Raw genomic sequence first — 16,508 nt, forward strand, 5'->3', positions numbered from 1 at the left:
TCAACATTCACTTCCTCAACCACCGATGCACAGTAGCAGCAGTGTGTACCATCTACAAGATGCACTGCAGCAACTCACCAATGCTCCTTCCAAACCCGTGACCTCTGCCACCCAGAAGGACAAGGGCAACAGACGCATGGGAACACCACCACCTGGAAGTTCCCTTCCAAGTCACTCACCATCCTGACTTGGAAATATATCGCCGTTCCTTCACTATCGCTGGGTCAAAATCCTGGAACTCCCTCCCTTATAGCACAGTGGGTGTACCTACACCACATGGGCTGCAGCGGTTCAAGAAGGCAACTCACCACCACCTTCTCGAAGGTAATTAGGGATGGGTAATAAATGCTGGCCTGGCCAGCGACGGCCACATCCCATGAAAGAATACATTTTAAATATTTATGCTAAGTCCTTTGATGGGAAGCTGAGCTGTGGCCAGGAACATGGGCAGTGCTAATGGTACAAAGACACCATTTGATATGACATTGGTGCAGCTAATTGTATAGAGGAAGCCCCAGAAATCCCAACCTCGCATCTACCTATCAACAGATTAGCTGCTTTGAGCATCTGTATACAGCTGCCTTTCGTCTTCCATAAACAATATTGGGAGCTTAAATAACTGGTGTCCTTCTAGGATGAAGCATGAGAGAGATCAGCTGTGGGATGAAGCCAGGTCTGGTAAGGATGTTATACTTGTGCTAGCATGAACTGGGGGAAGCCTGATTGCTCTAGGCTCTTATTCATCGTGCATTTAAACCATTTTCCATTACTTTATCCTAGCAGTTGAGGAGTCAGGAATGAGGGGGCGTAGACACGAGGCTAAATGTAAGAAGAGGGAGGCTGGAGAAACGTTTTTGCGCTGAGTTCTGTGGAATTGGTTTCTTAGGTCAATGGTTGAGGCTGAAATTGCGTCAACATTGAAGATGAGGTTGAACGGGTGGATGAAGGGAAAGGAGTTGAAGGGAAATTTGATTAGGGCTGTTTGCTAAAGTGAAAGGGGATGCACTGATTGGGCCACTGCACCTCCTCTTGTAGAGGTAGAATCACTTCCAAAACCTCTAAATTAAACAGGTCATTGAACCAAGGACTTAGGGAAGATCCACCTGTAATCCCAGGGCAGGTACAATGGCACAACATGCATCAAGCTAATGGCCCAAATCTAGGTCAGAACTGAGTAGTTTTCGCTATTGGGAAAGACGAATAGGCTGGAGCTCCTTTCTCCAGTTGAGGGAAGGCCAAGAAATGGCTTAATAAAGGGCTTTAAAATTATGAAGGGGTTTGATGGGGTAGATTATGCCTGTACATGTCGGGTATGCAAACTCGAGGTCATAAATATAAGATAGTCATTAATAAATCCAATACGGAATTCAGGAGAAATGTCTTTACCCAGAGAGTAATGTGAATGTGGAGCTAGCTGCAAGTTCCCCTCCAAGCCACTCACCATCCTGACTTCGGAATATATCACCGTTCCTTCACTGTCCCTGGAGTCAAAATCCTGGAACTCCCTCCCTACCAGCACTGTGGGTGTACCTACATGACCCAATTGCAGCTGTTCAAGAGGGCAGCTCACCATCTCTTCACGAGGGCAATTAGGGATGGGCAAAAGCCAACACCCCATGAATGCAAATAAAAGGTAGTCGAGATGAGAAGCATAGATGTATTTAGCGGCTAGTTAGAAACATAGAAAATAGGAGCAGGAGTAGGCCATTCGGCCCTTCGAGCCTGCTCCTCCATTCAATCTGATCATGGCTGATCCTCTATCTCAACGCTATACTCCTGCTCTCTCCCCATGCCCCTTGATGCCTTTAGAGTCTAGAAATCTACCTATTTCCTCAAATATATTCAGTGAATTGGCCTCCACAGCCTCCTGTGGTAGAGAATTCCACAGGTTCATCACCCTCTGAGTGAGGACGTTTCTCCTCATCTCAGTCCTAAATGGTCTATCCCGTATCTTGAGATTGTGACCCCTTGTTCTAGACCCTCCCCCCAGCCAGAGGAAACATCATCCCCGCATCCAATTTGTCCATCCCTGTCAGAATTTTATACGTTTCAATGAGATCCCCTCTCATTCTTCTAAATTCCATTGAATACAGGCCTAGTCAGCCCAATTTCTCCTCGTACAGCTATCCTACCATCCCAGGAATCAGTCTGATGAACCTTCACTCTGCTCCCTTTATGGCAAGTACATCCTTTCTTAGGTAAGGAGACCAAAACTGCACACAATGCTCCAGGTGTGGTCTCACCAAACCCCTGTACAACTGTAGTAAGACATCCTTGCTCCTGTACTCAAGTCCTCTCGCAATGAAGGCCAGCATACCATTTGCCTCCTTAACTGCTTGCTGCACCTGCATGATGGTGAATGATAGAGAAAGGAGTAGGATACATTAAGGGGGTAAGGAGGTCTTGTGGCACAGTGGGTAGCATCCCTACCTCTGGGCCAGAAGCTCCAGGTTCAAGCACCACCCCAGGACTTGAAGGCCACGGAGGGTGTGTTCATAACGTTACCAAACAGGTTGATCATCAGCCTGGAAATCCTTCCAATACGCCTGATGGTAAGTGGTAAGAGTGGGCGAGTTTCCTGGTCAGCCATACTGCAGAAGACAATGGAAAACCACTGCCAAGCATAATCCAATGGAAGTCCATGGTTGCCAATGCCCTCTTAGGGCCTGGTACTTAAAGGAGGAGGAGGATGGGGTTAGATGAATAGAGTTGGCGGAAGCTTCTGTGGAGAATAAGCACCAGCGTAGACCAGTTGGGTGGATTGACCTGGTTTTGTGTCGTAAATTAGATCCTGATGTTACATAAAATTACATCAATCAGCATCAGCAACTATATGCAAATGAATTAACATGTGGAATTTATGTCGAAATTTGGTTAGACCAGAGTACTGTGTACAGGTCTGGTCAACAAATTATAAAAGAGATATAGAGGCACTGGAGAGACTGCAGAAAATCTTTATAAGGATGATACCAGAAATGTGTGCGTTTACAAAACAGGTTGACAGGCTGGGTCTCTTTTATCTTGAGGGGTGACCTAATAGAGGTCTTTAAAATGATGAAAGGTTTTGATGGAATGGATACAAAGGGAATGTTTCCTCTTATGGGGAAGAGCAGAACTAGAGGCCGTCAATATAGGATAGCCAGCAAGAAGCCCAATAGGGAATTCAGGAGAAACCTCTTTGCCCAGAGAGTGGTGAGAATGTGGAACTCACTATCACAGGGAGTGGTTGAAGCGAATTGTATAGATACATTTAAGGGGAAACTAGACAAGCCTATGAGTGAGAAGGGAATAGAGAGTTACAATGATAGATATGGAGTGGAGTTAAACACTGGTATGGACTGGTTGGGCTAAATGGACTGTTTCTGTACCATAGATCCCATGTATTATAAATTTAACAACACTGAAACCCGTCTTCAGCCCATACTGGTATCTTCCCCTACGCAAACCGTAATCCTAATCCCACCTGATAGGGGGGACGTTATCAGAGCTAGTTTGTTGAAACATAATTGCAGGGAGGGAGACGGTGGTGTAGTGGAAATGTCACTGGGCTAGTAATCCAGATGCCTAGGCTAACGCACTGGGTGGGTGTATACAAATCCCATCACGACAGCTGGTGAAATTTGAATTCAATTAATAAAGTCTGGAATTGAAAGCTAGTCTTAGTAATAGTGACCACGATAACAGTCATCAGTTGTTGCAAAGGGGCACTAATGCCCTTTAGGGAAGGAAATCTGCCATCCTTACCCGGTCTGGCTTACACATGACTCCAGACCCACAGTAATGTGGTTGACTCTTAACTGCCCTCTGAAATGGCCTAGAGAGCCACTCAGTTCAAGGGCAACTAGGGGTGGGCATCAAATGCTGGCCTTGCCAGTGACATTTACATCCCACGAAAGAATTTAAAAAAAGGTAGCTGTTCTCCTGACCAAATCTGTTTCAGCAGATAGGAAGCAGCAGCCGCGATGAACACTAACACAAAGGAACCAAAGCCAGACCTCAAATGTTCAATAAAACTGGGAAATGCCGGAAACACCTAGCAGACCGGTCAATATCTGTGGAGAGAGAGCGAGAATTTACATTTGAGGTCCGTGAGCTGCCCACAGAACTGGGCGATGCCTGAGATTAACTGAGGTAAATAAGGAGCTGGGGGAAGGGCAGAGTGTACTTGAGGAGGAAAGAACAAAAGGGAAAGTCTGTGATAGGGTGGAAGGCAGGAGAGATTAAATGACGAAAGGGATGATGGTACAAGACAAAAGGAGATGGTAATGGGGCACGTGAAGGAACGGAAGATGAGTCCCGGAGGGAAGTGAGGCTTGGAAAACCTGACAACGCGGTTGTCAATCATGTCTGCCTGGTATTCCTACTCCCAACTGTGGTGAAAACCTGTCAGTCAGATACTTGCATAGAATGATGTAGAATTTACAGAAGGAGGCCATTCAGTCCATCGAGCCTACAATGGCTGTTCTGAAGAGCAAACCAGTTAATCCCACTTTCCGCTTTACCCAGACCCTTCCAATATTTTTTCTCTCCGATTCCCTTTTGGAGCATACTGCTTTAAGACAATACATTCCTGGTCTGTGCATTTATGAGCCTCCTCCAAACCCCCACTGTATGTGTTGTAACAGCCAAGGGCCTGCAATCTCTTTAGCAGATTGGCTCCTGAGCTAATTGGTCAATTTGTTCACAATGCTTTGGAAATAGAGTGATTCTCTTGATACCAACAGCTTTCAACATTAATGCCACCTTTTGTAATGATGTTCTGTCTTCAGTGAGCCACTGCAGCCTATCTAATAGGCTACTGAAATTGATATGTGACTTCCAAGTCATGTAGTGATGGTAAATGGATGTTAATCTTCTTGCAACATTTGAAGAATTATCCTTGGCCCCAATCTGGTTCTTCAGCTGTGCTGCCTATCTGTCAAAAGTGATGATTTCTTGACTTCTACAGCGATTACTTCTCCATTTGAGAGATGAGCAGCAACTGATCTGCTGTAGGCAGAGATAGGATTGGAAAAATAGTGTACCTTATATTATTTTTATTGATCAAGTCAACAATGCTGTTGAGAAAGATTGGATATAATCGTCCACTTGCCTCCACTCGATAATGCGCTGGGACTTGTAACACAGCCCAAGGTCCACTTACCCCACTGCTTCATCTACCATTTGTGTCGTGCCTGACTGTTGTGATATTTGGACTCAGAGCCGATCCTACTCTTTTTTTTTTTATTCGTTTCAAATCTTGCTTCCTGGCAAAAGAAGGTGAGAGAGAATAATTTGGGAAGGCAGCAGTTTCCAGTGTTTTCATGTTTTCTGGGTGTTCTGTTTGGAGCTCTGTTTGGAAAGCAACATACATTCCATCATTCCTGGTTGCCATGCTGTCAGGAGTGGACCTTGACCTGGACATAGTCCGGGATCCCGGGCCCCCAGTTGAGAATTGGTAGTAAGCATCCTATCTGGTTTTTGCATTTCCCAATCACATTCAAAACATGCCGGGGCAAGCAAAGGAAATCCAGCCGAAACTCTTCAGGAAGCTCATGATTGTCACCAGGCACCAGCCTCTTTATCTCATAAACTCCATACTTGCCCAAGGCTAGAATCTTGTAGCCCCTATTTGAAAAGCCCCAACATTGGCTCCCTTCAGAGCAAGGTCCCGCTCCGTTGGGAGGGGCATCCAACCTACGGTCTTGGTCTCACCTGTAGCCCCAACAGCCTGGCCCTCACCTCCCAGGCAGCTATTTACACTCCTTACGCACTGGGTTGTCCTGTTTGTGTTTTGTGGTCCCAGAGTTTTGCTTTATAATCTTGTTTCCTTGTTTTCAGACAAATCGTGAACTCAGGACATCAAGATCAATTAGAATGAGCAACTTGAGATATTTGCAGGTTCATAAGAACATGGAATGTGCATAAAGTTACATAGAAACCACAACATGGCTGTTCAGTGCGTTGTTTATTCACTACATGAGCAGTAGTCCTAATCTCCTGTGTCCACCGTGTCCCAATATCCTCGTATTCCCTTTTCCATCAATCCCCTACCTAACCTGTTCTTAAATGCTGGTGGTCTCTGTTTCAGTCAACATCCTGTGGGGGGGTTACCATTGACCAGAAACTGAACTGGGCCAGTCGTATAAATACTGTGGCTACAAGAGCAGGTCAAAGGCTGGGAATTCGCCTCTTTGACTCCCCAGGGTCTGCCCATCATCTACAAGGGACAAGTCAGGAGTGTGATGGAATACACTCCACTTGCTGCCTGGATGAGGGCAGCTCCCACAACACTCAAGAAGCTCAACACCATCCAAGACAAAGCAGCCCACTTGATTGGCACCCCATCCACAGTTATTCCCTCCACCAGGGCACAGTTAAGGATGGCAGATTTTCTTCCCTAACAGGCATTAGTGAACCAGATGGGTTTTTTTAATGACAATTTTTATATCACAGTTAGACTTTTAATTCTAGATATTTATTGAATTCAAATTCTATCTGCCATGGTGGGATTTGAACTCAGGCGCCCAGGGCATTACCCTGGGTCTCTGAAATACCAGCCCAGTGGTAGTACCACTATGCCATCTACAATATACACTACAGCATCTCATTAAGGATCCTCCACTTTCCAAACTCACAACTACTACCATCTAGGAGGACAAGGGCAGCAGAAGGAACACCATCACCCACAAGTTCCCCTCCAAGTCACTCACCATCCTGACCTGGAAATATATCGGCTGTTCCTTCACTGTCGCTGGGTCAAAATCCTGGAACTCCCTCCCTAACAGCACTGTGGGTGTACCTACACCACATGGACTGCAGCGGTTCAAGAAGGCAGCTCACCACCACCTTCTCAAGGGCAACTAGGGATGGGCAATAAATGCTGGCCCAGCCAGCGATACCTGCATCTTGTGAAAGAATAAAAAAAGTTACAAACTCCACCAAGGCAGCCCAAAGCTTCACAAAAAGTGTAGAAAAAGCTTTTTCTCTGCTCCACCTGTTTAATTTGACGTGTTCCCCCTCTCCCCCCATCTCACTCCAAGCCCCTGATACTCTATGGAATTCATATGCACAGCCCATGAACACAAACCCCTGGATGTGAAACCCCACCCTGGGAAATTAGGCTTGGCTGTATCGAAACCACAAGATCCTCGCGTTGTAGCCAAAACCTCCACTTATACTCCCGAAAGGCACCAGGAGCTTGTGCACCTCGACATCCTCAGTCAGATCCCACGTACAGTTTACCTGTGCAAAGCCAGTCAAGGGTGAGAGTGTGGCACCAGCTTACATAATGTAAGCACCTCAGACTGAAGTAACATGCATTTAAAAGTGACCAGTTGCTTTTGTATTTTGGTAAATCAGAAGCAGCTAAGAAAGAACTTGCATTTATATAGTGACTTTCATCACCTCAAGATGCCCTGACACATTTTGCAGCTAATGGAGTACTTGAATGAAAGAAATAGATTCACTGCTGTAATTTTTAAAAATGTACTCTTTCATGGGATGTGGGTGTCACTGGCAAGGTCAGCATTTGTTGCCCATCCCTAATAGCCCATGGATCGATCAGCTTGCTAGGCCATGCATCTGGGTTCACATGTAGGACAGACCAGGTGAGGATGGGAGATTTCCTTCCCAAAAGGGACACTAGTGATGGGTTTCTATAACAATGAACAGTAGTTTCATGGTCACCATTACTGATGGCAAGTCTATCAGTTGGTAGTTACCAATACCACATGAAATCATTACTGATGACTAGTTTTCAATTACAGATTATTATTTTTTTATTAACAGAATCTAAAGTCCACCAGCTGCAATGGCAGGATTCAAACCCATCGCCCCAGGGCATTGGTCTGGGTATCTGGATTACTAGTCCACTGCTCCACTGCACCGCTGCCTCCCTCAGTAGCAGTAACTATGTTTCACTGGTTGTGAAGCTTATTGAGATGTCCTGGAGTTGTGGAAGGCACGATAGAAATGCATCTTTCTTTCTTTTGGCTATATCATTCAGCTCAATCTTTATTTATGATAAACAGAAGGTGAAGTATCAAGACCTATGGTACCCAACATGACTGACTTTAAACTGGGCAGGAGAAACAACAGGTGGCTGATAAAAAGAGAATTTTCATTTACATATATATCCCCTTTCCCAGCCTCTGGACATTCCAAAATGCTTTCCAGCTGATGAAGTACTTGTTGCTTGGGAGATAACTTTTGGTCAGGATACCTGCTCTTCTTTGAAATACTGCCAGGAGATCTTTTATACCCACCTGAGAGAGCAGAAAGGGCCTTGGTTTAACATTTCATCCAAAAGATGGCACTTTAAAAAAAATTCATGGGATAATGCTAGGCCAGTATTTATTGCCCTTGAGGAGGTAGTGAGCCACTCTCTTGAGCTGCTGCAGTCCACGTGGTATAAGTGCACCCACAGTGATCTTAGGGAAGGAGTTCTAGGACTTTGAGCCATAGTACAGCAGCACTCCCTCCATACTGCACTGGAATATCAGCCTAGATCATCTACTCAGGTTAATGGAATGAGACTTGAACCTACAACCTTCTGACTCAGTAGTAAGAATGCTACCAACTGAGCCACATCAACACATGCTTACCCCTGCGTTGTATGCAATATGCTCGCATAGTTACCAACACCACATGAAATCATTACTGAGAGACTACACAAATAGAAACACAAGCTAAAATATTGAGAATTTTGGAAGAAATAATGTGGAGATACAATGAGCTAGTTTAGTGGACCATGTCTGTTATTTGAATCACCTTTTATTTATTTAAAAGAAATTGGATAGAAGGCGGGTGAATGGCGCTAGGGGCATTGTTCCTTTGGAGAGCCAGTGCAATGGGGTTGCCAACCCTCCAGGATTGGCCTGGAGTCTCCAGGAGTTGAAGATCAGTCTCCGGGACACTGCTGTGTGCCACCCTGGAGAAAAATCATTGGGAACATTAAAGAAGATTGATTTTAAAAAAAAATTTTTGAACATTTCTCTTTACCAGAGAAGTAGAGGGGAGGTGATGGCATAATGGCGTTGTCACTGAACGAGTGATCTAGAGACCCAGGGTAATGCTCTGGGGACCCAGGTTCGAATCTGCCAGATGGTGAAATTTAAATCTAGTAAAAAAATCTGGAATTAAAAGTCTGATGATGACCATGGAACTGTTGTAAATTGTGGCTCACTAATGTCCTTTAGGGAAGGAAATCTGCTGTCCTTACCTGGTCTGGCCTACATGTGACTCCAGACCCACAGCAATGTCTCTTAACTGCCCTCTAAGCAAGGACAATTAGGGATGGGCATTAAATGCTGGCCTAGCCAGTGATGGGCATTAAATGCTGGCCTAGCCAGTGGTGCCATGAGCATATATAAAAATATTGAACATGGGGCTCAAAGTGGCTGATAGTCAATTATCACCCAAATGCTTTCCAATTGGCACAGGAAGGCTGTGTGTCACAAGAATGGATGTGCTGGAGCATGGGGGCAAGTCAGGATCGCAGTTGGCAACCCTGTGCCACAGATGGGCCGAATGGCCACCTTCTGTGCTGTAACGATGCTGGTCTGATTTATTTTGGACATAGACCCTAGTGGCGTATGTATGCATACCTTTTGCAAAAGAATGAAGGGATTGTATATTCCAACAGTGGACCTGCCTTCCTCACCAGCTCTCTTCATTCACACAATACTTGATTACACAGAGATACACTTTGAAAATTCACTCCAATTGGACCCAGGGAGGCAGAGGGTTAACTCGGGACTGGGTGTCACTGAGGGTTCCCGGATGGAAGCTTAATAAAAGAGAGAGAGAAAAAGGAGCAGGTTGCAGGATTAACTAAGAGCTGAGGCTGGATTGGCAGAGAGGGGGAGCAGCAGAGAGAGAGAGAGAGAGAGGGAGAGAGGAGAATAATGCTGGTACCAGGATCCTAGGACAACCTCCATGACTTGTCTTACCAACCCAAGGGTCTTGGGGAGGGGTGGGGGAGGTGGAGGCAAGGACTAGTGATTTTTTTTTTTAAAAAGAAGAGTATTTTTTTTTTCCTCCTCTTAACATCTCAAATCACAATTCAAACCTGACGAAAAAGGAGCTGAAAACGAGACAATGACAACATCCACAAAAGAAGCAGGTTGTGCACAATATGTGGGACCATACCGATTAGAGAAGACACTGGGGAAAGGACAGACAGGTTTGAAATCATTTTATCCCCTCTGTTTGATGTTATACACATGATGCTAATGCTCTAGATATATATATATATTTAAATACAAGACAGTGTGTGCTCTTGTCTGGGGTGCGTGAACTATGGAGAAGGAGGGGAGGAGGAGAGGAGGAGAGGGGGGGGGTTGAAATCAATGAATCATAGAGGCTTTATTGTCTTGTTGCGGCGTAAAAATTATTTATTTTTGACGATCTGTGCCTGGGCTGTTGTTGGTTTGTGGCTATCGACTTGCAGGGGCGGAATGGTTTATTTACACGCCTTATCCCCAAAGATTGATGACACAATGGAACAAAAAGGAAAGGATTTTGTGGCTGGAAGAATTTTCAACCCCCCACCAACCTCCTTTTTTTTATATATATATATATATAAATTAAATCTGCCTGGGTTTTTTTTATGTTTAAGACACCAAGAAGCCTTGACAGTTTATCCCTCTCTCCCTCTCCCCCTCTCTCACACACACAGACACACACAGACTAACCCTGCAGGGTTGCTGTATAATGGACAGGAGGGTTTTAAAGCGTGCGTGGTTTTTAAGTAAGAGGCTCACTCATTGTGATTTATTTTATGCTTTTACCTATTTTGGGGGGGGGGGTCGCGGAATCTATTCACAAAGTAGGGTGCATTTCACCAAGTAGGGTGCACACATTGGGTGCGTTTTGAGACATCTTAAGTGCCCAGCTGGAAAAAGGGGCTTACAACCTTTCATCTTTTTTTTCCCCAAAACGCACAAATATCAGAATCAATGGGATCCCGAGCTGCAGTTTGCTACATTCCGCCGTCCAGTGGAATTAATCCTGTGGGTTGCCTGCGAGACAGGTTCAGATTTATAATTGCAATGGTGGGGGATTCGATTGTAGTTTTGTTGTCTTAAACCATCTCCCAAGTTAGTGCAGGGAACCGATTGGCTTATTTTCGATTTCAATTGTATGTGGCCTTTCAATGAGACGGCTTTTGGCTTTTGCATTTGGCTCTGGGTGCTCTCCCCTGGTCCTGTCCGCTTGGAGTTGGGATTGCCTTGGTGCTGCTGTTGCCTTGTGAGCATTGATTGGAACTCGATTGCAGTGGCGAGAGACCGAACCGGGGTTGGTTGGTTGGTTGGTGGGGGTGGGTGGGTGGTGGTGTGGAATGATTCGAGACGCTGCATTACAACGCTAGGAAATGAACTTGGTTCAGCTTGAGACATGTAGTATGCAGCGAGATAGAATCGAAAAAGCAGCAGATAACAGCCAATATCGCTATATGATGATCATAGGTTGTGGCCATCTCGATACGATATGCAGAGTGTAGGATGTGCCAGTGGGTTATAGGATTTTATGCATATATATCATTACCATGCTGTATCTGTCACCGGGATATGGGATATATGTATAAAACATACCATCTGTATCTGTCAATGGGATATGATATATATAAAACATACCATGCTGTATCTGTCAGTGGAGTATGGGATATGATATGTATAAAACATACCATGCTGTATCTGTCAGTGGGATAAATGATGTGATTTATATATAAAACATACCATGCAGTATCTGTCAGTAGGTTATGGGATGTGATATATAAAAAACATACCATGCTGTATCTGTCAGTAGGGTATGGGATGTGATATATATAAAACATACCATGCTGTATCTGTCAGTAGGGTATGGGATGTGATATATATAAAACATACCATGCTGTATCTGTCAGTGGGATATGGGATATATATATATATATATATATAACATACCATGCAGTATTGGTCCGTGGGATATGGGATGTATTTGTCAGTGCTATATGGGGTATGATATATATAAAACATACCATGCTGTATCTGTCAATGGGATATGGGATAGGATTTTTATAAAATATACCATGTTCTATCTGTCAGTGTGATATGATATATATAAAACATACCATGCTGTATTTGTCAATGGGATATGGGATGTGATATATATAAAACACACCATGCTGTATCTGTCAATGGGATATGGGATGTGATATATATAAAACATACCATGCAGTATCTGTCAGTGGGATAAGTGATGTGATATATATAAAACATACCATGCAGTATCTGTCAGTGGAGTATGGGATGTGATATATATAAAACATACCATGCTGTATCTGTCAGTGGGATAAGTGATGTGATATATATATAAAACATACCATGCAGTATCTGTCAGTGGGGTATGGGATGTGATATATATAAAACATACCATCTGTATCTGTCAGTAGGTTATGGGATGTGATATATATAAAACATACCATGCTGTATCTGTCAGTAGGGTATGGGATGTGATATATATATAAAACATACCATGCTGTATCTGTCAGTAGGGTATGGGATGTGATATATATAAAACATACCATGCTGTATCTGTCAGTGGGATATGGGATATATATATATAACATACCATGCGGTATTGGTCAGTGGGATATGGGATGTATTTGTCAGTGCTATATGGGGTATGATATATATAAAACATACCATACTGTATTTGTCAATGGGATATGGGATAGGATTTTTATAAAACATACCATGCTGTATCTGTCAGTGTGATATGATATATATAAAACATACCATGCTGTATCTGTCAATGGGATATGGGATAGGATATGTATAAAACATACCATGCTGTATCTGTCAATGGGATGTGATATATATAAAACATACCATGCTGTATCTGTCAATGGGATATGGGATATGATTTTTATAAAACATACCATGCTGTATCTGTCAGTGTGATATATATATATATAACATACCATGCTGTATCTGTCAATGGGATATGGGATGTGATATATATAAAACATACCATGCAGTATCTGTCAGTGGGATAAGTGATGTGATATATATAAAACATACCATGCAGTATCTGTCAGTGGAGTATGGGATGTGATATATATAAAACATACCATGCTGTATCTGTCAGTGGGATAAGTGATGTGATATATATAAAACATACCATGCAGTATCTGTCAGTGGAGTATGGGATGTGATATATATAAAACATACCATGCAGTATCTGTCAGTGGGATAAGTGATGTGATATATATATAAAACATACCATGCAGTATCTGTCAGTGGGGTATGGGATGTGATATATATAAAACATACCATGCTGTATCTGTCAGTGGGATGTGGGATATGACATATATAAAACATACCATGCTGTATCTGTCAGTGGGGTATGGGATGTGTGATATATATATATAAAACATACCATGCTGTATCTGTCAGTAGGTTATGGGATGTGATATATATAAAACATACCATGCTGTATCTGTCAGTAGGGTATGGGATGTGATATATATAAAACATACCATGCTGTATCTGTCAGTAGGATGTGGGATATGACATATATAAAACATACCATGCTGTATCTGTCAGTGGGGTATGGGATGTGTGATATATATATATAAAACATACCATGCTGTATCTGTCAGTAGGGTATGGGATGTGATATATATAAAACATACCATGCTGTATCTGTCAGTAGGGTATGGGGTATGACATATATAAAACATACCATGCTGTATCTGTCAGTAGGGTATGGGATATGACATATATAAAACATACCATGCTGTATCTGTCAGTAGGTTATGGGATGTGATGAATATAAAACATACCATGCAGTATTTGTCAGTGTGATGCAGCAGCAAAATGTTGCACCTTATAGATACTAAAATATTTTAAAAACAAGTAAGTTTTTTTTCATGCTGGATGTTTCTGATGTGATTCACAAAGAGATATAATCGCCCTTCAGTTGAGGCCAACTTTGCAATCTTCTCCATCTGCGCCAACCCATGTCCCCCAACAAAGAGTGTTGAAGCAGCGGACTTAAAGGTACAGGCCATTTTTCACGCAACTCCATCTTGACATCTTGACCATAAGAGATATTTATGTAGAATACTGCAGGCACTGCCAGTAGGAACCTAATAAAATACACAGAGTGCAGGAAATGTCAATGTGAAAGAGAAGTGAATATGAAGTATATAATGAACCTCTGTCATTGTAATATTGGATATATGTATAATCTTACGAGTAATGCATGTTCTGTTAATGGGATATTGAGCAACTATCAATTATTATATCCATAATTTATAGGGTTAGTACTTGCCTGTCACACTTCAGGTGTCATACACTAATTTCTCAGTTTCACTTGGGTGTGGGTGGAATGTGTAAGAAAATAAAGGTCATTTAGAATGTACAAACAGACACTTCAGTGCCAGAAATTACTGGAGCCACGATGTCTGCACCCTCTTGACTGACCTTAAAAAAAGGAGAGACTTGCATTCGTATAGAGCCTTTTATGACCTCACAATGTCTACAGCCAATGAAGTACTTTTGTAGTGTAGCCACTGTTGTAGGAAAGGTGACAGCCAATTTGTGCACAGCAAGCTCCCACAAACAGCAAAGTAGTAATGAGCAGATAATCTGTTTGAAGGATAAATATTGGCCAAGATGCCAGGGGAGGTCACCCCTGATTTTCTTCGAAATAGTGGCCATGGGATGTCTTGCGTCCACCTGAGAGAGCAGACAAACAGGGCCTTGGTTTAACACCACATTTGGAAGACACGCCCCTGCCTTACCCTTGAGTTCGTGCAGCTTTTGCCTAACCTCAGCTAGATTTTAAACAGTGTCCTAATACGCTGTGTTACACCTTTCCACCCATGCTAAACAATGTGTCCTCTGGTTTATCATTGAGCTGTAATACTGGAGTTTCGCTAGTATATGGAAACATTTAAAAACATTCAACCCAATTTCGGCTGCACGTGCCTGAGCATTAAAAATACCGTACAGAGCCAAAAAAGGAAAGAGCGGGCAGTTATTTCACGGTGATATCAATTGCCGGTTGTTGGTTATTAGTTTCAGTGTGGGAAATGAAAAGGTTGTCCAACAGCCTGAAATTTCCAAAGCCTGTGACATTCAGTAAACCACATTATACAAGCAGCAATTAAACTCTTAACTGACCTCAGGATAGTCATGGCTCAGTGGATCACGCGCATGTCTCTGAGTTCCAGGTTGTGATTTACCTCCTGCTGCAGAGACTTGAGCACCTAAGCCAGGCTGACACTCCCAGTGCAGTACCGAGGGAGTGCTGCACTGTCTGAGGCGCCAGCTTACGGAATGAGATGTTAAACCAAGCCGGTCCTCTTGGATGTAAAAGGTTCCATTTTTTTTTTTAAAACCTGTTCGCTGTGCTAAAGCGTGATATTTTAATATACCTATGATATAATTAAATTAGCCTGAGCAACTTGCATTTTCTATAACTGTCACGCCTTCTCTGTCACACTTTATTCACAACACCCCTGTTGTTATAAATAATCACCTCGATTGATCTGGGCAAAAAAAAAGACTTGCATTTATATAGCACCTGTCATGACCTCAGGACATCCCAAAGCAGTTTATACCCAATGCAATACTTTTTGAAGTGTGGTCACTGTCGTAATGTTGGAAAAGTGGCAGCCAATTTGCACACAGCAAGCTCCCACAAACAGGAATGTGGTAATCATTAATCTATTTTATTGACGTAGGTTGAGAGCAGAATACTGAGGAGAACTCCTTTGCTCTTCTTCAAAATTGTGTCGTGGGATCTTTAACATCCACTTGAAAAGGTAGATGGGGCAGCTGTTTACAGTTTTATCTGAAAAGTGGCATCTCCAGCAGTGCAGCACTCCCTCAGTACTTCTCTGGAGTATTAGTCTGGTTTTTCTGCTCTTTTCCTGGAATGGGCCTTGAACCCACAAACTCTGACTCAGAGGCTTAAGTGCGACCAATTGAACCAATCAGACACCTGGAAGAAGCATTGGTATGTTATGTCTTGGTGTGATATCAGAGCATATATATGCACTCAGTGTGATAAAGGTGCCTCTCTCTTTCCTCTCTTTCTCTTTATTTCTCTCTGTTTCTCTTCCTTTCTCTTTCACTCTCTCATTCTCTCGTTCTTTTGCTCTCTCGCACTCTCTATTTGTCTTGTTCTCTCTCTCTCTCCTCTCTCCCCTGTCTCACTCTCTATCTTTCTCTGTCTTTCTCTCCTTCTCCCCCTCTCTCTCTATCTTTCTCTGTCTCTCTCTCCTTCTCCCCCTCTCTCTCTATCTTTCTCGGTCTCTCTCCTTCTCCCCCTCTCTCTTTCTCTCTCTCTCTTTCTCTGTCTCTCTCTCCTTCTCCCCCTCTCTCTCTATCTTTCTCTGTCTCTCTCCTTCTCCCCCTCTCTCTTTCTCTCTCTCTATCTTTCTCTGTCTCTCTCCTTCTCCCCCTCTCTCTTTCTCTCTCTCTATCTTTCTCTGTCTCTCTCTCTCTCCCCCTCTCCCTCTCTCTCGCTCT

General features: G+C 43.3%; 1 protein-coding gene across 1 annotated transcript in view; it reads left to right on the forward strand.

Moving 5' to 3' along the window:
* The first annotated feature begins 9,839 nt into the window (after window positions 1–9,839).
* Window positions 9,840–16,508, forward strand: part of LOC144669306 (serine/threonine-protein kinase BRSK2-like) — a 168,118-nt gene continuing 161,449 nt past the window's right edge. Inside the window, exon 1 of the mRNA XM_078531662.1 lies at window positions 9,840–10,165. Within this exon, the coding sequence (XP_078387788.1) occupies window positions 10,081–10,165 (85 nt within the window). The 5' untranslated portion in view covers window positions 9,840–10,080. The remainder of the gene's footprint in view (window positions 10,166–16,508) is intronic.

This window comes from Cetorhinus maximus, chromosome 29 (genome assembly GCF_964194155.1).
Source record: "Cetorhinus maximus chromosome 29, sCetMax3.hap1.1, whole genome shotgun sequence".
Classification (NCBI taxonomy): domain Eukaryota; kingdom Metazoa; phylum Chordata; class Chondrichthyes; order Lamniformes; family Cetorhinidae; genus Cetorhinus; species Cetorhinus maximus.